General features: G+C 37.3%; 2 protein-coding genes across 3 annotated transcripts; both read right to left on the bottom strand.

The window, feature by feature from the left end:
- Positions 1–524: 524 nt before the first annotated feature.
- On the bottom strand, positions 525–14685 carry LOC139968633 (NAD-dependent protein deacetylase sirtuin-1-like). Of its 2 annotated transcripts, none has more exons than XM_071972824.1 (9): positions 14322–14685; positions 12906–13109; positions 12328–12581; positions 11860–12012; positions 10984–11131; positions 9546–9625; positions 8736–8931; positions 6779–7630; positions 525–6176 (listed from the first exon to the last, which is right to left on the bottom strand). In XM_071972824.1, the coding sequence occupies exons 1-9, from the start codon at positions 14653–14655 to the stop codon at positions 5704–5706; spliced, it is 2694 nt and encodes an 897-aa protein (XP_071828925.1). In that variant the 5' UTR covers positions 14656–14685; the 3' UTR covers positions 525–5703. The 2 variants fall into 2 exon arrangements, with proteins under 2 accessions (XP_071828925.1, XP_071828926.1); XM_071972825.1 differs by having other exon boundaries at positions 12328–12584; positions 14322–14684.
- A 582-nt stretch (positions 14686–15267) lies between these two features.
- Positions 15268–26512, bottom strand: LOC139968631 (outer mitochondrial transmembrane helix translocase-like). Its single transcript, XM_071972821.1, has 9 exons — positions 26358–26512; positions 24640–24823; positions 22004–22226; positions 21266–21423; positions 20404–20553; positions 19590–19679; positions 19034–19084; positions 18385–18518; positions 15268–17834 (listed from the first exon to the last, which is right to left on the bottom strand). Exons 2-9 carry the CDS (start codon positions 24814–24816, stop codon positions 17714–17716), a joined length of 1104 nt encoding a protein of 367 aa, XP_071828922.1. The 5' UTR covers positions 24817–24823; positions 26358–26512; the 3' UTR covers positions 15268–17713.
- Between the last annotated feature and the right edge of the window lie 16 nt (positions 26513–26528).

Raw genomic sequence — 26528 nt, 5'->3', positions numbered from 1 at the left:
CAATAGTGCAAATATTTCATGAGTTGAAAGATGGAATGTTCCATTCAACGAGGCGGAGCCGAGTTGAATGGAACAAATTACATCTTTCAACGAATGAAATATTTGCACTATTGCACTCATAACCATTCATTATTTGTTTTATACAACACCTTCAAATTTGGATATAATTGGATGTAAAATGCAGTCATGCAACAGATTGTTTTGAACAGACAGGTTTCTCTGCTCTCTTACCATTGAAAAAAGGGCTATCAAAAAAGTATAACACATGGTTCTATTTCATAGAGTGCAATAGAGCGGATTTTGCATGCAATCGACGAGCAATTGACCAATCAAATGGCCGGAATATAATTAGGTGTTGTATAATGAGATATGTGGAATCATGGTGTGGTGGGATAGCGCGAGGGGATGGAATGGTGGGAAGGATTGAAACGTTCTATCATTTCTGACATTTCATTCCCACCATGTTTAACCCACGACTCAAATCAACATAAAAGATAGTAAGTAGTCAAATATATAAAGGTAACTAAAATGTACAAAAACAGATGGAAACAGCATCTGTCTCTTATATTAATGTCCTGCCATTAGGTCTAGAAAACAGGTTGTAACCAAAATGACATCAAAATGACAATGTGATTTCAACTAACCCAAAACAAAGTTACCCCAAGATTACATCAAAGGTTAATATACAAGCCAATTACCAGGATAAGGTCATTATTCTTCCCAAACACCTGTGCAATCTATACAAATCAATATAATAGATTAAATTAAAAAATCAAGAAATAAAGTGGTGAAAATGGCCACTAATCACAGGATCAGATCCTTTCAATTGGGTTCAAAATAGCTTGAGAAATAATAATCATACATAAGCATACATAATAATCATAGACATACTCACCAGTGGTGTATTTAATCAAGTCAACAAACACTTGTCTCGGGTCCAATCTCCCCCAAAAGGTATGACTCGTGTCAAACTCAAGTCAAATATTGAAGACCCATCACTGCCATCAGCACAAAATGATGACAAAATTGTTGCAAGTAATAAACTAATTCCGACAATATTGTACAACTAACAAATATTAAAAGGGAACGTTTCATCAATGCAATGAATTAAGCACTAGAGTTACAGGCAGCTTTACTCCAGCTCCATCACACCCACCTCTCCTCCCCCTTTTCAATAGCAGTCTTCCAAAATCTACCCCCCCCCCCCCACCACCACCACTTCCAAATATAGTGCCCTTTAATTCATCAAACATGAGATTCAACTGATTAATATCTTTATTAACATTGCCAAAAATAAAGCAGTAAAAAGAAAAACTTTTAACATGCCAGCAAATTATAAAATTGAGAAATTTTACGAGTCGATTCATTCCACAGTAACAACAAGCCGAGTCGCTGTATATCTACATGCTCGGGGGGAAAACTTGACATACTTAATTAAATCATTTTACATTGAAAATGAGTCATAACACTGAATGAAAAAGTGCAAAATTTATAGCTAGGCTGGGTTACAAGCCTAGATCTCTACCAACTGAGCTAGCCAGCCCTCAGTTGGTGGACAATCCCTATTTCCCTATTTCCTTTCTGGGGGGCGCCAGTCAGAAACTACAGTACCTTGTATATCGCATAACCAAGGATCACGCCACAGTATCATACCATACGATAAAGACAGACAGGGAAGGGAATTCAAGAGAAATTTGGTTTGTAACCCCAGAGGTCACTAGTTCAAATCCCATTCTAGCCCATACCAAATCTTTGCTCTTTTTACAAATTGTTTTTAATCACCATGTCAGTTTCCTGTAGCTCATTATACCTGTGCTGTTATATTTAATCCTACAGAAATCTTATCACACTTCTACAACACTTTTAAGGGGTATACCATGTTGTGGATTTCTTACATCATTTCCCTCAGTGACAAGTTTTCAATGTTCTCTTTACTTTCAACGGTAATATAAACCAACCGTTGAGTGGCAAATAATTGAACTTACTCGAGTGCTATTGAACTATGTAATATCCGAAGCTAAGTAAGAAATCAAAATGGAGAAGCTATTTTACTATTCATAGAGTAGTAAACAATTTAGTATATCTCTTTTGACAACCTACTGATTAAATACACAAAACGTTCTTTCAACATATACCTGCCCGTACCTTTACTATACTAACTATTTATACATATATATACATATCTAAATTGTTTTTATCGCATTCTGTTTACTTTTTGATATTTGATAGATCTCTGAACGCCTTTTTATAAATATTTGCTGTTTATACTGGTTTTCCTCAATGAAATGGAAAAAAAATATCATACCAACACAGATGACACTATAGAATCATTAAACAAAAAAATTGACAAATTAATCCAAAGTACCGAAATTTTGACAGATTAAGTTTTGTTGAGCTAGTGAGTCACAGTTGAAGACTCTGTAAGTGCGTCATCTCTACATATCACACAACCCCACATATTTAAAGCACTTCTGTGGTTTGGACCATTTTTATTAATTAATGACCATTATGCTAAACAGGAAATTATCTAGAGAACGTGAGAATAGCTAGATATTGGTCAAAACCTTTCCAAGGTTACAATGTAGACCAAAATCTTACCTTAACGATGATAAAATGAAGGTAATAACTATTACTTTGGAATATTCCTGATAATAATAATCATCATAATATTTTTGTCCAACAAATCATGAACAGTGATATCTCTGGGCTAGCAGCAGCACAATATTTTAATATCTGGACTTTTAAATCATTTTTTTTTTAAATATGAATCAATAACAACATTCCATGACAATACTTCATCTAATCTGTGTATGAGGGCAGAAATTATACAACCAGAACCAGGGCAATACTGAGGTCAACTTCTTAAATAGAAAAACTATGTCAGCTCTCAATTAATTTTGTCCAACTATATGATGGGTACAGCAATGATGTTATGCTTATAAACAACAATACACAGGTGCAGTTGAACTAAACACGGCCATCAAGTTGCAAATGCATTTACATAGCAAACTATGCATTCGCAATAACAGGCCTCTTACTCACAGGCTGTTAAAGGCTAAATGGTAGAGGACTTTATCCTTTACCAGTCGAGACAATGGTAGATTATTATTATTATTACGCCGTCATTTATATAGCGCATAATCCACAAGTTCTATGCGCTTTACAATTAACCCTGGTCATTGGTAACTTGTCACACCTACACACCAAAGTGTGCCCAATTCAAACAATCTCTCCTGGAGCACAACAGCCACGTGTCCTCTGGGGGGCTTCCCATAGGGTGCAGCCACAAACCGGCGCACGCAACTATATTTACGCAACTATTTATTTATATAGATGCATTATTCTCCCTCTAGTAGACATCAAGAACAGAAGCAGATGATAACTCCCATGACCATCACCAGTCATAACATTATGAATGACTTCCATACTAAACATACTGTAAGCCCTGTATCACTGCTTCTTACCAACAAACATTATTGGGCTACTCCAACAAGCTTGTATGTAACTGATTGTGTGCTACAATTCAGGAAAATGCCAGTGGCAAACTTGCATTTTATCCAGTTGATTTTTTTAAGCACCTGCAATTTGTAGCAAGTGGATATAAGAAAGATACATACAAGGCTCGACATAACACAATCTATATGGTGTAAGTAATATGTTGCAATCTTTCTTACTGCTGGACAAACAGTCTAGAGTCTATGAAAAGTCTAAAACAATCCCCAAGATAAATGAATTGCTCTCCTAGCATCGTTACTCAATCAAGTCTCTTCGAATCACGACTTCTACACAAAAACTTCCAGGATTACACCAGGAAAATATACAATACTAACCTAATTGATACAGATGGAAATCAGAGCCAATAATCGAATAAACTTTAAAAATTAAACAAACTGTAAAAACTAAGATTGCTTGACAACAAGGTTGGAAAACAAAATCAATTTTTTTTGTTCACATTTTTTTTTATAACTTTTCAGGAAAGTCAAAAGTACCAAAAAATATATCTATTAATATAATATATTGAAATCGATCTGTCCATTCAATGAGACCCGGGCAGTCACAAAGGATTTTTAATTCAAACTTTTGCTTCAAAATTTAGCAGATATTTTTTTAAATATGTTTGTTGAAAAGTAATATTGCCTTCCCTGAATAGCAACTATATGACCTAAGCAAATCCACATAGTGCATGATAAAAAATCAAGAAAGAAAATGAGTAAATTAAGAGTTCAATAATTTTATGCTTAATATGTCAGAGTCTTTGCAATAACAGATAAGTTTTACACTTTTAGTGATTCTTTTGCAATTTTGTTTTTAGCCGTGATTAAGCCACATCTTATATAAACAATTCAGATTTAGCCTGCTGAATACTGCCTGAATGACCACGGCCCGACTCAACTCTGTCATCGTTTTGGATGGGCGTGAAGACCCCATTGTCTTACAACTGATCTCCACACACTGAAATGACTAATACACACACAATGACTACTTACTGTTAACAAGCTGTGCTTGTTTTAGGTTTACTGTCATGTGATTGGTTACATTTGTTGCCAGTCATTGAAACTGCTACATGTTCAGTTAACCCGACTGAAGCTGACTCGACTTAAAAACAGTCGAGCTTAGTCGAGTCGTGATCAGTCTGGCAGTGTGCGGCAAGCTTTAGATAAGACCCTTCCTCTATCCCTCCCAACCCTGTCTTGGACACTATCGGAGGATAATCCCACCACTCTTTGAGTTGGTACGATATCCCTTGCTGGTAAGGGGGGGATGGGGGTGGAAGGGGAAGCTTTGTATGATGCCAGCATCAGACTTGTTATTTATCAGCACAGCAAAGGTTCAAAGAACAAAGAAGAATATCCCTTGGTAGTAATACAAGGTCTAGAATCTAAGTGTGAATAAGACTACTTAATCTTGCAATAGGGAATCATTTATCTGGTATTGCATATCAAACTGCTATTAAGTATGATGAAACTATTAAGTGCAAAAGTGTAGAGCAGGTTTTTTTCACAAATGAACCCTAGTATTTTAAAAGAGACAAATTCAGACCCTTGAAAGTGCTATACCAGATTTGAACACTAAAGTACAAGTTCTTGCTAAATATCAGGTACCCAAAATGTCCCGAGTACAAATCAAGGAGAAACAGTACAACTACACACAAACTACACTACAATATGAGTACAAACTGCACTAGAATATGAGTGCAAACTACACTTACAATATGAGTGCAAACTTGCCACAAATCTGGACAGCTTAGCCCGTGATACCCTGCTTTAACCTTTCACTGACGATGATGACAACCAAGACATCTGATAATTTCATATAAGTTTTTCCTACCTTTTTTTGTTACTAATTTCTTGTAAAATTGGAGAAAGTTTTCTGGTAGATTATAATTATTTACAGTTTATCGGTAAGAAAATGTGATGACTGGTTGCTGTTTACAAAATAGAGCACGGCTCTAGGACAGGAACGGATACAAAATGGTGAATTTATGACAGCACTAGCCGGTGAGTTTATTGCTTGGCTTGTATAAAGAGAAGTCACAACACACATGGACATCAACAGGGGGCATTCATCAATTATCCCCTCCATTTTAATTTCCTTCTAACAATATCGATAGTTGTTTACCAATCTTTCAAGGGAATAATGTGTTATTCGTTCACTTGCATCCTTTTCAAATGTGGTTTTAGTTTCTTTTTGCAAGTTATTCCATCATGATGAAGAAGTAGCTACCTTCATTTTCTCTTGAAGTTTTGACCGACCATGCTCCATCTGAGGTACAAACTGTTCTGAATTAATACTGTCACCTATCTGAAGCAGAATGCTGCCACCAATATTACCTGTTGGACTGGTCACATGTGAACTATGGTTGCCATGGGAACTGGAGCTTTGCATGCCTGAGGAGGTTGTATCAAGTGGTTGGTGCATACCTCCTTTTGTAAATTCTGGTTCAGATTGTGGAGATAGCAGGCTTCCATCCGAGCTGGAGGTAGCACATGAATTTTGAGAGTTTCTCCCATTGTCAGAGGGGCTCTTTATTTCAATGTTCCTTGCTCCTTCCTGGGTATCGGAAACGGGGGACAATATTCCTGTCCCTTCCATGTTCTTGACCTCATCGTCACTTGAGTAGACCTCTGCTCCGTGGAATACATAGCGGTTTGGAGGGATGAACAGATAGGTAGAAGCTGAAGGAATTAAAAGAAGGCCAAGAAAAAAAAATCAGCTCAACAAGCATAAATAATACCAGTTAAATTAGTAAAAGAATTGGTCACCACGGAATAATTTAGTGTTGTAAGTTTTCAAGGCTCTGGACTTCTTCTCAAATAAATTACTATGGTCCTGTGTACAAACCAAATCTGCTATAGATCTATGCACATTTAGCATGGCATTTCTGTGATGAGATACTGGATAAATTGTTCCCTGGTCACTGAAACCCAGATATGAGCATAATAATCACACTGTGGAGGTGTTCATGGACACAACTGATATGAGAGATGATAATAGGTACGTGCATCCCCTCTATGAGGTAACATACATTATTGCATTGCTCGTTATATTCTATAATCTGAATTGATTAATTATATAAATCTATAATATTCCCTGCTGGTCCCGCTTAAATTCGAAAAAAGAAACAGTCACGATTACTTCAGAGATGCTTCTGTAAAATTTCACATATTTAAAGATGGCCGATTGTTGTCAAAATATTTTCCTTCCCCCTCCCCATCCCCCTCTGTTGGTTCCTCTTGTAACATTACATCTTGATTGATAAAACAGTTAGTTTTCAAACCTTCCATATATTCTGTGACACTCTGCCTTCTGGGTCTTTGTTTGGACGTCCTAGATCCTGATGACTCTGTCACCGTGCCACTGTTGCTGCTCCCGATCTCGTCTGACTGGACCAACGAATTCTTAGATGAAACATCACCAGCAGAGTTTCCTGAAAGTTCTTCATGTGCCTGCTCGTTTTCTGAATCAGCCTCACAAATATCTGCTTTAACATTGTCCCCTTTGTCTCCTTCCTCTAATAAACATTTATTTTCTGTCGAGCCAGTTTCGATACTATTTTTCTCCGACCCTGTGTCTTTTCTTGACACATCCAATGAACAATCGGTGGTTTGTTCACTTTTTAATAATTCTGCCTCTCCTAGAGATGGCCCCTCTTTCCTCTCTGGAGAGTTCGCCGATGTTTTCTTTTCTGCTGTTGCTTGTTGAGTCCCTTCTCCAACTCTGGCAACCTGATCCTCTCTTCTTGACAAATCTTTGACAAAATGACTCTTATCATGACAAGACTCTAAGGCAGGGGGAGTTCCAACAGATTCAAAGTCATTCATTTGTCTAGAAGTTCCTGGCTTTTCCCTACCACCAGATTTGGTTTCAACATGATCCAAAGATTGGTCCAATTTATCATGATCCTGACATAATGGGCTTTTTCCTCCTCCCTGAGATTTCTGCTTTGGAAGTTCTGTTATTTCGCTCAAGAGATCAGGGGAGGAACAGACATGGTCCCAACCCTCTCCCATCCTATGACATATTTCATTGATTATCACGTCCCCGTCTCCGAGGAGCTCAATGTCAAAGTTCATATGAGGCAACGGTTCACGATTGATGAGAATCTGTGGAACGCTGTTTGGTACCACACCTAAAACAAGAGGAAAGACCAGAAGAAACTGAGACATAGACATCTGCTTTACGAGAGAATGAACATATCTCACAAGACAGGGAATAAAATATAAATGAATGATGCATATGCACAATAGGTCCAGAAGAGGGCTACTAGGATGATTAGTTCCTTAAAGGGTGTTCCTTAGGCGGTTATAACTGTTGCATCTCACCACACTGGAGCTTAAGAGGTTTTGTGGTGACTTGATTCAGGTTTTCAAGATTGTGTATGGTTTTGACAATTTATCCTTCACTGACTTTTTCATGTTTGCTAATAGTAGTTGTACCAGAGGTCATTGTCATAAACTCCAAAAGTCACAAAGTAGGATTAATATTCGGCATAACTATTTTTCTAATAGGGTTGTGAATGAGGGGAACGGTTTGCCTGAGAAAGTTGTACTTCAAGAAGTGTGAATGGGTTTAAGAATGCTTTGGACAAGCACTTTAAGCATTGTAATCGGTCTGAGTGTTTGTGTCTTCAGTTTTTTTCTTCTCTCCTATAGGGTCCTTGATGGGGACTTGAGGGTCCCTCCTGATCCTTTTTTTCTACTAAACTAAAATAAACTATACTATTACATGTTACACTATGTTATGCACTTTATGGCAACACAAGCTATAAGAAACACTTTTTTCTCTTATTGTGAGATAAATTGAAAATGCACAATTTGCTATCACCTGTAGGATCATTTGAGTGAATGTGAAGAAGGGGTGAGCAACCTTCAAAACCCAAGTGCTATTTTCTCCAACAAAGTTATAAACACACTGCAAGTGAAAACTGCCCACACCCCCCTCAACCCAACCCCTCTACCTCCCTTTCTAATTCTGATTATTGTTAGGGCTGTTTTAATGGGTCAACATTTGACTGACTTTCAATCACAGCATACCTTGTTGCAATGGACAATCACCATTTCCAATTTGATGCTTTCCAATGGTGGGGGGGGGGGGGCAGTTTATTAACAATTAGTAACCTCAATGGAAGCCAAACTTACACACACACCCCACCCACGACCTCCACTTGTCACATTCCAAACTCTGCCGTTCAGACAACCCTCCTAAATGCTAATTCAGAATAACAGATTACTCACTTGGGTAAGGGATTGTTGCCACCGGTCGAACCTTAAGTGATGAGCCAATCACAATCAAGAGATCTGCTGCCTTCTTGTCATCATCAAGGCAGTCATAAAAGACATTAGGGAGACCTTCCCCGAAGAAGACAATGTCTGGTTTCAAGATAGCCTGGACACCGGCAGCAGGCTGACATCTTGGACATATTGGTATAACCTGAATTAAATAAATACTTAGGGCATTATCTGTACAAATCAATGGCATCAGAAGAGGTTTCTAAAAACAAATTGCATTGTAATCATTTCTACCTGGTGAAGTAGTTATCTTCAAGTAAGTTTCAATCTAGCAAATGCATTTGTTTCATGTCTTTCTGGTCACCCCGGTTTCTTAGTGTTTACACCTTCCATATGTGATAAGGTATGCAGTATTAAATGCTAACCTGAGGAACATTACAAATGTTTGGTATCCTGCCAAGGAAATAAGCTTTCATTATGAGTAACTTTGTATGTATCTGCTAAAGGAGGTTTGGAATGTTCCCTATCATTTCATGAAGATACATTTACATGTTTACCTGTAGCGTAACTTTCACAATGTTTTTCAAGTACAGAGGTATCATGAGCCACGTAGGTCTTCAATTCACGGACTAAGGCTTCCAATGAAATTACTAATTGCTTCTGCTGTTGTTAAAAGGTAAAGAAACCACCAAGGAATGAAAGATATCGATGACTTTACTGGCTCTGATAATAACCTGTACAGATATACACAACATATATAGATACGTTCCTTTAACAGGAATAGGTATACATTACATATATGGCCTCATTACCTACCTGATTAAATATCTCTTTCCTAATGACCTCCGCATCGACTTTGTAGCCGCAGTTCGTACACGTTGCGGTTGCAAAGGAACCTGCAGGAAGAAGAAAGAGGTCATTATAAAGATGATGTCACCATAGAGATGAAGTCATCATTAAGATGAGGTCATCATAAAGATGAGGTCACAATAGAGATGAGGTCATCATAAAGATGATGTCACCATAGAGATGAGGTCATCATAGAGATGAGGTAATTATAAAGATGATGTCATCATAGAGATGAGGTCATCATAAAGATGAGGTCATAATTGAGATGAGGTCATCATAAAGATGATGTCACCATAGAGATAAGGTCATCATAAAGATGAGGTCATCATAAAGATGAGGTTATCATAAAGATGAGGTCATCATAAAGATGAGGTCATCATAAAGATGATGTCACCATAGATATGAGGTCATCATAATGATGATGTAACCATAGAGATGAGGTCATCATAAAGATGAGGTCATCATAAAGATGAGGTCATCATAAAGATGAGGTCATCATAAAGATGAGGTCATCATAAAGATGAGCAAAACAGAAGCTCCTGTGTGAAGTTAACAACATTTCTTAAAATATTGGTGTGGGACATATTGTTTGGGACGAGGGAGTCCTGGCAAACTAACCACTTAATACATTGTTACTAGTTTTGGAGTAATACACTGCTAGAATAATCAAACTTTATTCCTTTATACAGAATATGTTGCAGATTATGCCAAAAGCTGATTGACTTTTCAACCCAATTTAGAGCACTCTTGCTTTCAATACACACACATTTAATATGAAGAAAGAAATGTTTGGCTGGCAAAGAATTCATACCAGTGACCTGCCCATCATCTGGCACACCCCAACAATGGAAATGACTAGTTCTGGATTGTCATCAACTAAGGACTGGATATCTCAGTTGATAGAGAACAGGACTGGTAGTCCTGCTTTCACCGATTCAAACGTCATTTTAGCCAAAACAGTATTTTTTGTTCTTTTCAAGTCAATACATTTTCTCTCTCAGTACAGATTAGTTAATGCACAGAGCTAGTAAACAGAAGAAGTGAGCGAGTTTAATGCATTTAGCGCCCCCACTAATCACCAAACAGAAGTATTCACCAAGAAAGCAGACATAAAGAGAGCTATCATTAGGCGCGTGGATATTATGTCTGTATCATGACTACCGTACAAGACTTCACTCGATGTTTTACATCACTTTTCATCCCTTTTGCTTAAAATTTCTCTCACTGAAATATGTACAGGTCTGCTAATGCTGTCAGAGTTGCCTACAGTATGTATCAGAATATGAATTTTCAAGTGTAAATGAAACCCTCCCACTGATCAGACAATATCAAATAGAACGCTGTTAAGAATTACCAGCATGCATTCGATACAAACTATTCCATGAAAACATCTCTTTTGACTTACCATGACACTGAACAACTCTTGATATACCGGCTACCTGCTCTAAGGTGTCAATGTTTTGCGAATAATTTCGCAGCAGTTTCTTATGTTGCTCAAGAAGAGAGATGAATTGGTGACATATCGATGGTTTGTACTGACCGGGATAAATTTCCTGAGAAAACAAAATCAAAGTACACGGTGCAAGGAAGAGACCAATGATGTTAATGTAAATAAGGGGTTAATCAACTGTCTAGCGTGCGTTACTCACAGGATTAATGCACGATCGGGGGATAATGCAAGCGATGCACGAGGGCGGAGCCCGAGTGCATCCAGCGATAGCATTAACACCCGGAGTGCATTAATCATGTGAGTAACGCACGCTAGACCGTTGATTAACCCCGTTCATTCATACACTACCATTTGTGTGGGGGAAAAATCATAAAACAAAACATTTTTGGTTACATATAACCAAAGATTTATTAAAGTGATGCCCCGTAATTTTACTGTGCGTTACTCACAGGATTAACCACGGTCAGCTGACCTGAATGGACCAATAGGATTTAGGAATCTTTACTAAGTATGAATGAACTTTGATTAAACAGACTGTTATGTTTCCAAAGTAACGTGTTCCATCCATGCACAGATATGAGCAAATAACTGACAGTAAGAATAGGTGTGACCAAAGCAGTTTTAATACCACATGAATGTCTAGTCCAAAGTACAAACATAAAGAGACACTTACGTAGCATTTGACAACAACCTTTTCATCTTAACATATCGAGTGAGACTTGGTGAGGTCAAACACCCTGTGATATTCTTAAAACAAGTTGAGGCAAACGACTACCGTCTCCGATCAAAGGTGACAGTAACTGATTCCTGTCGGCTGCTGTACTATTTTACCTTTGCAAATTTGAAGAATGGTCTGGGGTCTTTACGGAAGTAATGAATATCAAACATGGCCTGGGGGTCGGGCAAATCTGGGAAGTCAACAGAGAGCCGGGCATAAATACCGTCCCTTGATCGAAAATCTGGAATCCCACATGAGACAGAGACCTGCGTGGAGAAGAAATGTATCAAACATGGTACAAGTGCTTCAAATGCAACGACTTCAAGACTCAAAACAATCACATATTAATTAAGATAACGTTAGATAACAACCATCATCATCGTCACAATCATTAAAATGCATTGATATGCATATATACCTTTACATATCCATTAACTGAACGGATGTTTGTAAATTATCAACCAATGTTGCTACCTGATTAATTCTTCAACTATTTTTGCTTTACAGCCCAATGTTCAAGCCAAGGCGGACAAATTTTGTGTTTTTTTTTCTGTGACTGATGCAGTTTTAAGATTACTCACCCCGGCACCGCTAAGTACGATGACTTTGTTGCACCTCCTCAAAAGTGCAATCACATCATCCAAAGTATTGAAATTTTCCAACTTTTTCCTCCTTTCTGGTTCTTGAAAAGCTTCAAAGTAATTTGCAATCAAACTCCACATTTCAATCTCTGACATGTCATCGGGCAGACTGATATCGGGAGGAATGATGCGGGCCAGGATGTTTCGGGGATCTACCCCCGTCATCATCTGCTGGTGGAGCCATCCCATGGGTCCTGCTAGAAATACCAACAAAGACATTAATGTTTATAGTCTAAGATATACCTCAATTCATATGCAACACGTAACATATTTTGAATAAATATTTTCAATACATTACATTCATGATACCAGCACTTTAGCATTTACAGAAATGATCTAATTTAACTCTCCAAATCAATGCATGGAAAAAGGACCTGAAATTATTCAACTCCACAGCCACAGGAACAAAACATATTCATCTGTGTCATGCCTACACTCTTCTTACTCAAATCTCCTTGTCGAGTTGGTAAAATTTCCGGATGATATCAAGTGCTTTCAACACAAAAGCAAAAACTCACCAGATGGAGTTGGGTCAGGACTCAGATCACCCAGTCCAAGATCGAGATCGCTGTCTATTTCATCTTCCGTTTCTCGTTTCTCATGTTGCTTGTGAGGCTCGACTTCTCCTTGTGAGTGTTGCGGGGGTCCCTGCTGAGAAGAGCTTGCACTTGTCATATCCTCACTTTTCTGGTCTTTCTTTCTACACGCTGGTGTCCAAGATGCTAAACATGATCAAAATGAGGATTCACATCAAGTGTTAAAACATTAAAACCAATCAAAAACTTTATACAACTGTCAAAGTTTTGTGCATACTTGTCTACATGTATGCAAATGGTGTTGTAATAGAAAAACTTAAGTACCTATAATTTAGGCAACCTGTCAATGTACTTTAAAACCTGTACCGTTTGTCTGTCGGACACAACCCATATTTAACCTGTTGCAATTGTATGTAGGCTATACCAATTTTGGCTGCAAAGTGCAAACACAGACTTGCCAAAGTATGCTTATGATTTACCCGATCACAGTCTATGAGCTGAGAGGCTCATCAAGCCACTGAGGAAAGTATTTGTGTCTATGCATCCTGTCTAAACAGTCAAATCACACTAAGTGTTCAGATGCATTATACTTTCTCTGTTTAGTGTAGTGTATTGAATAAATGACCAAAGAAAGTACCGAAAGATTTAAAAGAAATTCTGTTAAATAAACTTGTGAATACTTGGAGGGGGTATGGTGAGGTTGTCGAAGCCTAATCCAATGTAAGAGGTTACGGTCATTAAAGGAAATAGAGAATTCGAGATCCCTATTTTCATTGGGTCCTTCCATGAGAAACAAAATATCAGACGTGTAATATACATTTTGAGGTATATTTATGCTAAAAATCAGTTTTACATGTATGCATGGTTGGGCTAATATAGTTAGTGACAACTACTTTCATTATTTTATGTGTGCATTTGGGAGAAGGGGTTGAAAAGGGAGCCCTTGGTGATTTACACCAGGCATATTTAACCTATGATCGGGTAACTAAGTACCCCTTATTTAACAGACAATAGGATAAATGTGTATGAGAACCATAATTTTTTTAACCGACAATTGGGTATATAAGTACCACTACCAGTGTGTTACTTATTGTGCAACGCCAATCTGGTAAATAAGCAGTAAAAGCACACCTTATTTAACGGTAAGGTAAATAAGCACCAGTGCATTGCTTATGTAACCGATGATCGTGTAAATAAGCACCAGAGCAATGCTTATTGAAGGGTGACTAACTCCAACCTTAAAAATTTACCTCGTTCACTGTGCATCTGACCAATGGTTACACAATTAGATTGCCATTAATACAGTCTAAAGTACGGTCGACGTTGATAGCTTAAATTTACTTAACGTAATGCATTCCACAAAGGCGAACGAACTTAGGTAAGGTTGACTGGACATACCACTGGCATCCTCCGTTCCCGGTACTTCCTCACTTAAAATAACGTTAGGCCTAACAGTCGGGATTGGATCTGGGCCTTCCGTTGGTTCAGTGTTGCTTGAGCTAGTACTATACGGAAATTGTTGTGTTGACTGGTTTAGTTCGCCAGCGCCAGTCACTGAAATATTTTCCGATAAAGTAGAAGACGTTTTATGATCACTATTATTCCTGTCGAGTGATTCTGACACCTCTCCTTCAGGGGACACTGGTTTACCCGTCATTTTGACAATCTCAGAACCCAAACGGGGCCTTTTGGGATATGATCCCAGCGGGTCCTCCGGCTTCTCCGCCGCCATTTTGGAAAACTTGGGGAGGTCAGAGGTCAAGGAATAAAACTTCTCTACAAGATTTTGAGTAGTGCGCCAACTGAAGAAACTGGCATTGGCTGATCGGTTTAGTGTGGACCACTTTGATGTCAGAAGACGACATTTCTAGACATTTTGGAAGGGTGTCGGCGACTACATGGAACTCTGAACAGGATTTCCAAAAGAATAAAAGAGGGCAATCCACGGAGTTGCATATCTGATAACCACCAAACACTGATTTCAAATAAACAAATGTGCTATACGCAATCTTATGGTACACTGTGTTGTGGGTATTGGCCGTAGCTGTATGTATTGACTGTACACTAGTGTCTAATTACCCACGGTAGCGAGCTGTGTGTGTATTTTCTGGGATCGATGGTGGTGTCTATAACACTTCTGTTACACCTCATTCGAAACTAGGTCAGATTACCGGCATGAGACATTTCTTTGTTTGCGCGAGTTTTACATCCTTTTACATTTTTTATACCTGTGAAGGACTGTGTCAATTCAATGTATCCCCTCTACTTCAAGAATTATCCCCACCCTACCCCTTCCCCATGTTAATTTCTTTGACACATGAAAATAACAAAAACAAACAAACAATCACATTGGAGGTCAATTTTATTGACTATTGCATATTTCTGGATCCACACAATAAACCATGTTACACATTCATACCTATCATACAGTATCTTGTCTTCATACATAAAACATGTTCCAATTCTTTCACATTTGTGCCACCAAGTCATTACCTATTACTCAGCAAGGTTTATAATTGGTGATCTGCAATAACTTAATTTCAAATCAGCAACTGTGGATAAATTATCCTCTTTATACAGGCAACAAGTTCCTGGTAGAGGGACATCTACTTACAACCTTAAACCAGTGACAACTTTTCATAAATGCCAAACGGCCATCCAGTCTTCACTATAAACATTTGCTACTTGTTCTTTCAGTACTTTAGATGGGTCTTGACCAAATTAAAGTTTCTTTTTTTATTGCATAATGTTCCTAAGGTGGAGGCAAGGGATGGTGTGTATGTGGTGGCTGCCAAAGTGTCATACAGAGGCACATAAAGAGGCCTTACTGGTTGATAATGAGCACCTGTATTCCCATCCCCTCTCCTAACCTTGGGATATTTCAGTTCAGTTTAAACCATGGTTCAAAGTAACACATGTCACTTATTGAGAAAATATCAACTATACTGAGAATCATGGTTTCTATGCAGGTGCTTAAAAAGTAACAATAAATTGGGAAGGAAAGGAGATTGGTAGAGGAATCCAAGCAAATGACTTGATTAAATTTGTTTATTATTCTTTGTTAGGAATCATTTAAGACAGTGTGGGTAGGGGGGGGGGGGGGGGGGAAGGTGAAGACAAAAGTAGATAGTAGTATAGTTCTTGACAATTTTCAGATCAACTTACATCCACAATCTTCTATCGGAACAAAGGTTAACAACTTTCTCCCCAAGAAATATTTGGTATAAACTAAAGATTGATGACATAAAAGGAATCTGTGGTGCAAACATTCCCTATGAATATGGACTCAAATAGAAGAACAAATTACGGTACAACATTACATTGTTCTTATGGTATTACAACTTAAAAAGATCGCTTCTTTTAATTTCTTAGTTGCTGCCAATCAGAACTGAAACAGTCACACGTTGACAAGTTTAATGAAGAAAACTGCTACAAGTTTCTCCAATTAAATATTGGAGAGAGTCATTTACCTTAAGAGTGGTGATCAATACTTAACATCACTGTAAAAATTCCACAAGGCAAGTCAATACTCCTGCCATGGTAGAAGCAACATTATACAATTGACTTTAAGGGCATGATACAAAAGCAGAAAAATTCAATTGCAAAATGGCAAAACAGACCAATGTCCAATTTGGAAAAAAAATCCATATAGAACAGTATTCTCATCATGATCTGAGTTAAGTGCTGGATCAAAAAACTACTTTTGCATGAGTAGCAATTATACATCAGTTATGTTGCAATCCAAAATCCTGTGCTGTTAACAAAAGGGATATTCCATTGATTGACAATGTGCCAGTTAAACAAAAGAGACGAATATTCTAGTCTTTAATTAATTGACAAGCCCATATTAATATTATAAACTATAGATATGGTTCTTTGGATGTATAACTGACAAACCCTTGCTTATTCCCAGAAGTGGATCACAGTATCTGGTCTGTGGTGTTGTGATCATATCACTAACTATAATCAATGCATGATTAAAATTGTATACATCAAAGCTTTTAATAAATTGGTTTCTCCACGATACAAATTGCTATTACGATGAGGTTTTCACCTCCAGAGACCGAATATTTCCAGCAACTTTGACCAAACAGTGAACTTTAGTAACCAGAATATCCCTTTTAGTCACAACATTTTAACCAGTTGTTACCATTTTCTAAAGTTGTCCAAACCTAGTATTAGAAAAACAAATTCAAAAATGTTGTTGCAATCGGTTGAAGTTATTCACTCTCCCAGATTCTTGTCCAAAGTTAACTTTAAGAAACAAGTTCTTTAGTGGTTTGATTCGATTGTTAACCTATTGTCACCAAGTCACATTTTGCTTTTTGATACAAGGGGTATATGAAAATCAGAAACATTCAAACTGTTTTATTTATTTATGTTTAAGTACCTCAAATAAAAGTTAACTAGTCCGGCTCATGAGCTGAGTTATTGTCAAATTTAATTTTTGTTTCCGATAGTTATCAAAATTTATCAAACAAGCTTCAGGTGCAAAAAGTGAAAAGGAAAGAACATTTTTTTTTTATCAAACTTAAAATCACTCCTATTTCAGTAGCACTAAACCATGCATAACATTTTCATAGATAGAAGGATATCATATAAAATGTTCAGGGACATAGGGAATACAAATCTCACAGCAGGATTCTGCAATCGGCACTTGAATATCACTCTTTCCGAATTTCTTCAATTATCGTGTCAAACAAGCAGCTCTCTCTTTGGCAACATATCATCCTGACTTCATTAGAGTGCCACCTCAACCCCAGAGCATAAGTAGGTAGTGGTATTGTTACTTAGTCCAAGGGGAGGCTATTGATAGCCAAAGGGGACAAAATGTTCTTCATTCTATCCATTATATGGACGGCTAGCTGCATGTCTTTCATTTCCACTGCTCGAAGAGGTTTTGCAGCACCACTGTAAAGAGCAAAAAAAGATCAAGATGAAGATGTAAGGTGATGCCAGCAACAGAATCTAGAACAAGTTGACAGACACACTAGGACGTGCTCACGCCGAGCGACGGCGCCCAGCAGTACAGAATGCCTCCCAGCACAAACAGGATTTTAAACTTTTCGGCCCTACACTCTTTGTGATGATTAGTTTAACAAATTTTACCATTACCAAAATATGGGTGAATATTATGGCACAGAAGATAGCACCAGAAAAGGAAAAAGATTTGCAAACATTTCCAATGGGGAGGGGGACCCCCACCATGGAGACCCCTCCCCAGGACATGGATCACACTACTGCATTGACTTGTTTGCTCAATTTTATTCTCTTGTATATATCAATTGTATTTGTTCTGCTGCAAATGTAGAAACAAATATATTTAATTGAATTCAATTTTCAAATGTTGAAAAAATAAAACAAATTATTGCAAAAACACTACCGAAAGGGTTTCAGCTTTTAAGTCTCCTTTAAAACTAAAATGTGGTTTAATGGTTTTGATAGATAAGATATTGCATACCTGGATGTCGGGAACTCCCTGATGTGGTCTTTCACAGTTACCATGCAAGCATTCCTGCAAAGTTCCTTAAGGTCACTCCCCGAATAGTCCTTGGTATCCTTAGCAATTGCATCTAGATTTACATTTTCTGCAACCTGAAAGTAACAAATTTTTCAAGTTAACAGTACCATTCACGAAAAATACACACAATGCATAATTATATGTGAACTGAAAACGCAATCTAAAAAAAATTGGCTTCATCTTGTTATGTTATTTCACTTTATACAGTAATTTCTTTGTGAAAATTTGCCATTTAAATCATTCCTTTTCTTGTTGCTGTATGTTTCACCTATTGAAGATCTAAATCTTTTATGCAACAGTTTTCATACATATATATGAGTAAAGATTTTAATATTTTCAAAGAAAGTAAGGTTTTTTAACTGCTTCCTTTTGACAAAATACTAAGAAAATTTGATTTAAATAAAAGAATGTAATGTGCCATTGAAGAATGAGTATAAAAAGCATTATTTTTTGCTCCCTTTGAGTTCAGGGTACTGGCACAAAAACAGAGTCCAAGTAAGGAAACTGATTACAAAATACTACGTGTACTGTTACTAACACTGAAAAAAACTATTGGAGTTAGAAATTAAAATTCTTAAACAATTTGCACCTTTTCTTTCTTCATGAGCAGACACAAAATACTGTTCCTCTGTGCTTCATTCTGTAACAAAATAAAAACAAGAACATTATCGTCAAAGATATGGAAGACATTTAATTAATATTTTCAATTACTTCATTTTGAGAAGAATCAAAGTTAAAGCAATTTGCATTTCGCGATTTATGAATGCCCTTACTCATGACGAATGCAAACTTCAAAATGCTACATTTAAGAATTATGACCAATACATTGATTGAACTTAACAAAAACTTTCAGAGGATCTTTGTCAACTAACATCAAAGTTTTATAACCAGACAAAGTTAATGATTAAGAAGTGTTGATTAAGAAGATCCTTTTAGCGTTGATTATCATGTGACCAGGTCTTTGTCTTTCTATACTAAGTGTTTGCTCAAAGTCTCCTTTTGTGAATATACCTTCCAAGGTTTGGTTAGCCCAGGGTCTAAAATAGACAAAATTCATACTCTAATAATTCCGAGTACATAAAATTTTGGAAAGAATAACACCAATTTGGAAATTGTTGTTAGAGATCTTGTGTTTTGTAACTTACTGGCTTAGGTATATGGAATGTTGTTGGCATTCTTCTCAGAATAGCTGCATCTACATCTTGTGGTCTGTTGGTAGCACCCATCACCATTATCTGGAAATAGAATTAGTGTAAACTGAGCCATCAGAAAACAATTTTTGTAAAACTATTACAACACCATCTACAAGAATCCTCCTAAATAAAGAATTTTAACAGCAACAAAAAGTCCTGAGATCAATTAAAGTAACACCATTTCTTTAACATACTAATGTTCAATAATTTGCATACAAATTTAAACTATACAAAAGACAAACCAAGACAAGCCAACATCACAGGAAACCTGAGATAATCCAAACGATGGCCTATCCTTGAATAACGTTAGACTTAATTTAACGTTACATCTCAATAATGGCTGATCTCAATATCAGCTTAATACCAAGAAAATGCAAAGATAAATGGTAACTATTACCAAACAGCATTTTGCAGTATATGGCACAACCAATGAAACAAAGTTTTTTACTTGGCCAAAAATATTCCATCATTAGCATTGACATACCATGCTTTGATAGCAGATGTATACATATATATATAGGCTGGCCTACTGTGCAATGTGTCACAACCACCACTGAGGGTTTTGGGCATAAACTATTGAGACAACTGACCAGTTCATCAGCCCTTTTGAACGATATAAATACTTTGCCAAGTAATGTTCAAAAATATTACTATTAAGTGCAATATGGTAATGAAACTTTATCTTCTAGCTAATAAATCTTGAAAGGTGATGCTCGGGGTACTTTGCGGTTAATGGTGTCTTTGACGGTTAGCGAATCCTGCTTACCTGAGTATCTTTGTCTGATATTAGTCCATCCCAAAGAGTCATAAACTGAGCTTTCATCATAGCTGTAGCTTCATGATCTGAGGAACCTCGAGATCTCAAGAAGGAATCAATCTCATCAATAAAGATTATCGTTGGATGGAGCTTCTTTGCCTGTTTAAAAAAAGAGACATTGCGAAGTTCTTAAACAAATATGATTTTTTTGGTTAAAGGCATTGAAGACTTGTCCCAAACCGCGCGCGGCCATCTGCAAAAGTTAACTTTCTGTTGCTTGCAAGTGACGTTTTGTTCGTGTCACTACAAAATGCAGACAGTCATGAAACGTGACACCTTAATTGCTATCTTTAGCTGGACCTGAGATGTCCATCGCTGTATCGTTTGTATACTGTGTTGTGGGTATTGATCGTGGCTGTATGTACTGACTGTACACTAGTATGTCTAATTACCGACGGTAGCAAGCTGTGTGTGTATTTTCTGGGATCGATGGTGGTGTCTAACACTTCTGTTACACCTCATTTGAAACTAGGTCAAATTACCGGCATTAGACGTTTCTTTTTGCGCGAGTCTTCACATCCTTTAAGTCTTATTTCATCCAAATATTGACGTTAACCCTCATGTATAAGGGCATGGACAAGCATTTTCACGCCTTCAGCATTGGTAGGTTGGGAGCTAAATAAGCTATTATCAGGTGAAAAGGCAAAACAGAAATGTCAGTTATGTAAAGTATTTTTGAAGGAGATTTGGGGATTAACTGAATATTCAACAACATCTGCATATTTTGAATGGGGTGATATGCACTGCACTGGAGAAAGTTGAATTGGTAAAATGCCAAACTTTTTCTTTGCATGAAATACAAGATACATACCAGAGAAAATACAGCGGAGGCTAGCTTTTGGGATTCTCCGTACCATTTGTCTGTCAGGCCAGAGGCTTGTAAGTTGATAAATCTGCAACCAGCATCTGTTGCTATGGCTTTGGCCAGCATAGTCTTACCACAACCTGGTGGACCATACAGTAGGACTCCTGCATGAGAAGATAGAAGATAACATTAATAAGATCAATGTGGTATTGCATTAATTTATTCATATACCTTTCAACTTCCATGACTGGAGGGCAAAGGATCTAGACAAAGCTTTGCATTGTGATATCCCTCCGATATCAAGTTTTCTGAGCTTGACGTTATTAGTCTGTAAGTGATTTTTCAGAAACTCCAGTTTTATAGTATATCTAAAAACTGGAATAATCATGTCAGATAAATCTCATGATGTCAGCATCACTAAAGATGACTGATGTTAGACCTTTATATTAATCAAGAGTTAGCCAACAGTGGGATGATGTCTACCCCTGTATGTAGATTAGTACAATAGTGACCTCAAGCGACCTTTGATTTTCATAAATATCAACAGGGAAGATATTCCTTCTAAAGGGAACCTTCATACCAAGTATGAGATTCGACCAGGCTGTACTTTAGGACTTTAACTGAGTTTACAAGATATTTAGAGAGTGTATTCTTGTAATATATAAGGAATAAAAACAAAATTCTACTTATATGCACGGCAAGGGACTGTAAATTGGAAAACAAATCCAACTGCCTTAAACATACCTTTTGGTGGTCCAATAAGGTCCGAATTTCTGTAGAGCTCTCTGTTTTTCAGGGGATAAATAACAGTGTCTCGAATTTCCTGACAGACGTCAGTCAAACCACCAATATCATCCCAAGTCACATCCAGAGATGATGGAACGATGAGCTGAGATGCAATGGACAACTCATATTCGGACAGCTTGACTGTCGGGCTAACCCCAATCTTTCTCATCAAATCTTCTGCCTGTTGAAGATAAAAAAATTACCAAGTCGTTGTATGAAATCATGATCCGAATATAAAATTCCTTTCTTTGTTTACGTAAAGCCTACTTGCAATGGATCTGAATCGTATTCTAGCATAGTTGCCCATGATTGTACTAACCCCCTTTTATTTTTACTTGTACTTGAAATTCCCAATTTCTTATGAGTATTTTGGAAATTGTCTTGCACTGGTAAAGATACGAGAGCAAGACCAATGCTCTTACAAATATAAGTACATCAATAACTGGCAAACTGACTGGGAAACTTTGGACAAGCGAAAAGAGCAGAGCAGGATTTGAACCGGTGACCTCTGACTTACAATCGAACTCTGCCAACTAAGCTATCTAACCCTTAGTTGGTGGCTATTCATGCTGCTCTCTCGGTCGTATTGAATGAAACTAGGGCTTGAACCCTGGTTAAATGGTATACAAGGTACTGTGGTTTCTGACAGGCACCCCCAGCAAAGATACGGCTATACAGGGATCACCACCAACTAAGGGCTGGATAGCTCAGTAAGTAGAGCACTGGGCTTGTAACTCAGGGGCCACTGGTTGGAATCCCATTCTAGCCAGACATTTCCTTTGCTCTCTTCAATACTCATTACAAAGAAGAAGATTCATTCCTTTGCACTGATCCTACTGCAAAATGTCTGATGTGAATTATTTTGTCTATGATTTTATCTGTAACTATTTCTTCATTCAAACACACTAAGCTTTCCTACTAAGAAACTGGTACTCAAGTACAGCACAGTAGCTTTAAAACAATGTTCCATCATACATCCGATATGTGCAGAAAGCAGAACATTCATGAAACACAGCTAAACGTCTCTAAATATAATGTTCTATGATGTACTCTGTAAGAATACAAAAAGTTTCAATGCCCTGTTTAGCATTCTTCCACTCATTATTCTTCCCTTAAAACCTACAAATGATCATGTATAGTCCCTGCTATATATGCTAAATAGCCCCTTGAAGATTTATCCAGATAGCAAACTACAGTACATGTTAGTGTTGTGCGAGATATTGATAGTCAAGTGAATCCTGGTTTCCCGATCCTGGTATTGACTAGTCCCGATCATAGTGCAATGTGTAAATACTACCCGGAGTGGGAAAACAACCCGTTATAACATTCATTTTGGTATCATTCCCAGGAATCCCAGACATAATAAAAATATCTACTTGTTACTATTTGAAATAAGTAAAGAAAACACGTTATTTCTGGTGTCTGTGTTCTTAGTTTGAATTTATGCTGATCAATTTACATACTGGCCTAGACCTACTGTATATATTAAGGAATCAACTTTTCACGTAGTAATTTGAACCTAGGCTTCACCAAATATCTAACGTTACTTGAGCTCAGCATGTTGTGGGACCTCAAAGTTATTCTGAAATTTTTGTTATATTTTATTCTTCCTTCAGCCATGATTCTGAAGGTCCTCATGTATAAAATCTTACCATATGTATTTCACCTCATTTTGATATAATAATTATAACGATTTAATAAATTTTGAGCCAAAACCGCAATGAGTATAGCTTATTATTATAGCCTGTATGGTACTGGTACACACAGTGCAGTACGGTACTTGAGATTTGATGCTGTAATACAATGGATTCGTTTATTATTGCGGAGGGTTCCACGATGTTATTTACTGTATATATAGTTATCTTTGGCTACTTTACAATTATTAAGAACTTTTTGTACGAAAGATGGATAATGTACTTTTTTTTCTGGAGAAAACAACAGCCGATTAACGATATGAATAATTCTGTACTATTCTCATGTATATAGTTTATAATCCTGTATTTAAATAGCCCCTATGTTACATTATTCTTGTCTGAAGTTCCAAACACGTTGTGACTTCTTGATAGTTGAAAACTTTTAATTGTGAATTGTTGAACTTGAAGGGTTGCCCTATTCCAATATCATGGAATAGCGGGGAATCCCCTATTTCTGTTTGTGTACGACTTATTGGTTTTATCCATGTGCGAACATGTTAATTTAATATTGTATGTCGAGTATGAAATGAAGGATGGTGTGGGATGCTTTTATACAAGGTTTGTGCTTTTCTTTTTGAAAGTGTATGTTAAAAAACAAAGGCCCTAATATAGCATGTTATTTTGGATGTTGGTTTTTATATCTGTGCGTGTAAGAGTATGTACATGGCCTAGGCTATGCCATTGAATGTATGACATTGACTGTCTCGTAACTCAGTGCTTTGAACCATAGATGAAATGTTGAGGAAATTCCAGGTAGTAGGTTGACGATACTGGGATTCATGTTGCAACACTACAGGTTGTATGAAATTTGCACTACTGCACAACGCTAGTACACGGGCCACCTACCAATCATAAACTAGCAGTTAACAACCTATCTATTCAAACTGGCAACCTCAGTACCTGCTTTTTGGCTTCTTTTTTCTGTTTTTGGGTGGGATCTAGAGCTTCTGCTAGCCATTTGACTCCAAAGTATGTCACAACTCCCACTAGTCCCAATCTGAAGGCAAGATCGAAGATATCCTTGTGGTCTTTGAACCAGTGGCTTAGACCATTGAACCTTGAAACGTTATCAGACATCCTGAAACTGAAGATACCAAAATGTTACATTTCATAGTACATTGGAAAATCATAAGTCAGATAAATGTTGTTCAATACACTCCTCATATCTAAACTAGGCCTATTGATCCTTATTCTCTTTGCAATCACTGAAACTAAAATTAATATAGATCTACATAATCTTAAAGTAAAAGCCAGGGCTGTTCTAGGCGGTTTCAGTTGTTTTCCGCATACGTTACTTTCCGCTGAAAAAATTCTTCTGCGGAAAACACCTATTTTTTCACTTACCTGAACACTATATTTTTCCGCAATTTTGAGATACCAAATTCAGGCAGGATGATTAAAATAACATGAGAAAGTATCAAAGAACGTCGATCAAGGATGGTTAGACTGAGTTCATGTCAGAAAAGTTAAGCTGCGTATAATTTAGAGGAGGCTTGGGGTGTTTGTAATTACGAATTATTAAAGAAGCATATAATACTAGGGCAAAGGGACGCCCGCGTTATGAAGGATTGAGTATCTAATTAAGTATTAAAAATTCGGCCCGCGTAATGATGGTTTAAAAAAAAGGTGTAAAAGGCGGTATCTTTGATTTTCGCTGGAAATAAAATGGCTGTATAAGTAAGGCATGTCGAAAACTACAACCCAAAAGGGTCGCGCTGTTTAACTAAAATTAAACTTGTGCTTACAGCCTAAGCTACAAGTACAACCTTAGCTATCCTAAATCTAGTCTCGAAGCTACATTTCATCCTGTTACAGTCAAATCCTATCTTATCCATCTTCCTAAATCCTTCCATGTGCCTAATAATTTCAGTAAGTCATTCTGTTCCTCCCAAAAAGAAACGGTACTTTCCGCTGAAAAAAAAGTTGTTTTCCGCTGACAAATTTGTTTGCGGAAAACACCGTTTTGTTTCAGCGGAAAGTAACGTGTGCGGAAAACAACGGTACCCGTTCTAGGCTACTGCTAATTATCAATTTTAAGAGTGTCATTTCAGATATTATTCACTGTTAAGGGTGGCAAGGTTTGTTCATAAGTACTTCTAATGGATATATTGATAGAGCCTAGCTGTAATATGTTTACTGTTCAGATAAGCTTGAAATAAGTAATTAATAACAAGGCTAGTAACATTAGGCTAAAGTAGGCTATGTACAATGCCTTTTTGTACCAACCATTAATCCTACTTACTGTAATGTGAGTGACTAGGCCTAGTAATGCCTAAATAAATAATATGTGTTACTGTTAGACAAGGCCCAAGACAAGTTAGCACTCAACATTGCCTGGGGTAAGGTTAAAGCTAAGTTTTGATTATCATTACGATGTTAGGCACACGGATGCTCCCAACGTTGGCAGCACAGTACTTCAGTAATTTAATAATATTATTTATAATTGTAGCCTAGGTAAGGCCTAAGTTTAAGCCTAATCCCACTGACACTGTGTGGCCAACGTTGGGAGGGCATAGAATTACACAAAGTCGTTCGAGAAAAAAAAATGTTCATACAAAACTGAAGTACTACTAGTAACATAAACCTGAGCTTGTGTTGAAAATTGATCTATTACTAACGTGATCGAAACTTAGATGGATGAAGTCCTGTAAAATCTTCTAGTCTATGAATCTTCACTGCATTTACATTCGAATTTCCCCTCGCTGTTTACCGGTGCAATCTCACTGTCGACCAGCACTTTCGCTTTGAAGGCTACAGTATACTCGTTGTAGGGCAATAGTGTCAATACC

This window comes from Apostichopus japonicus, chromosome 6, assembly GCF_037975245.1.
Source record: "Apostichopus japonicus isolate 1M-3 chromosome 6, ASM3797524v1, whole genome shotgun sequence".
Lineage (NCBI taxonomy): Eukaryota > Metazoa > Echinodermata > Holothuroidea > Aspidochirotida > Stichopodidae > Apostichopus > Apostichopus japonicus.
Note: the sequence above shows the minus strand (reverse complement) of the source record. Positions and strands in the feature narration are given on the sequence as shown.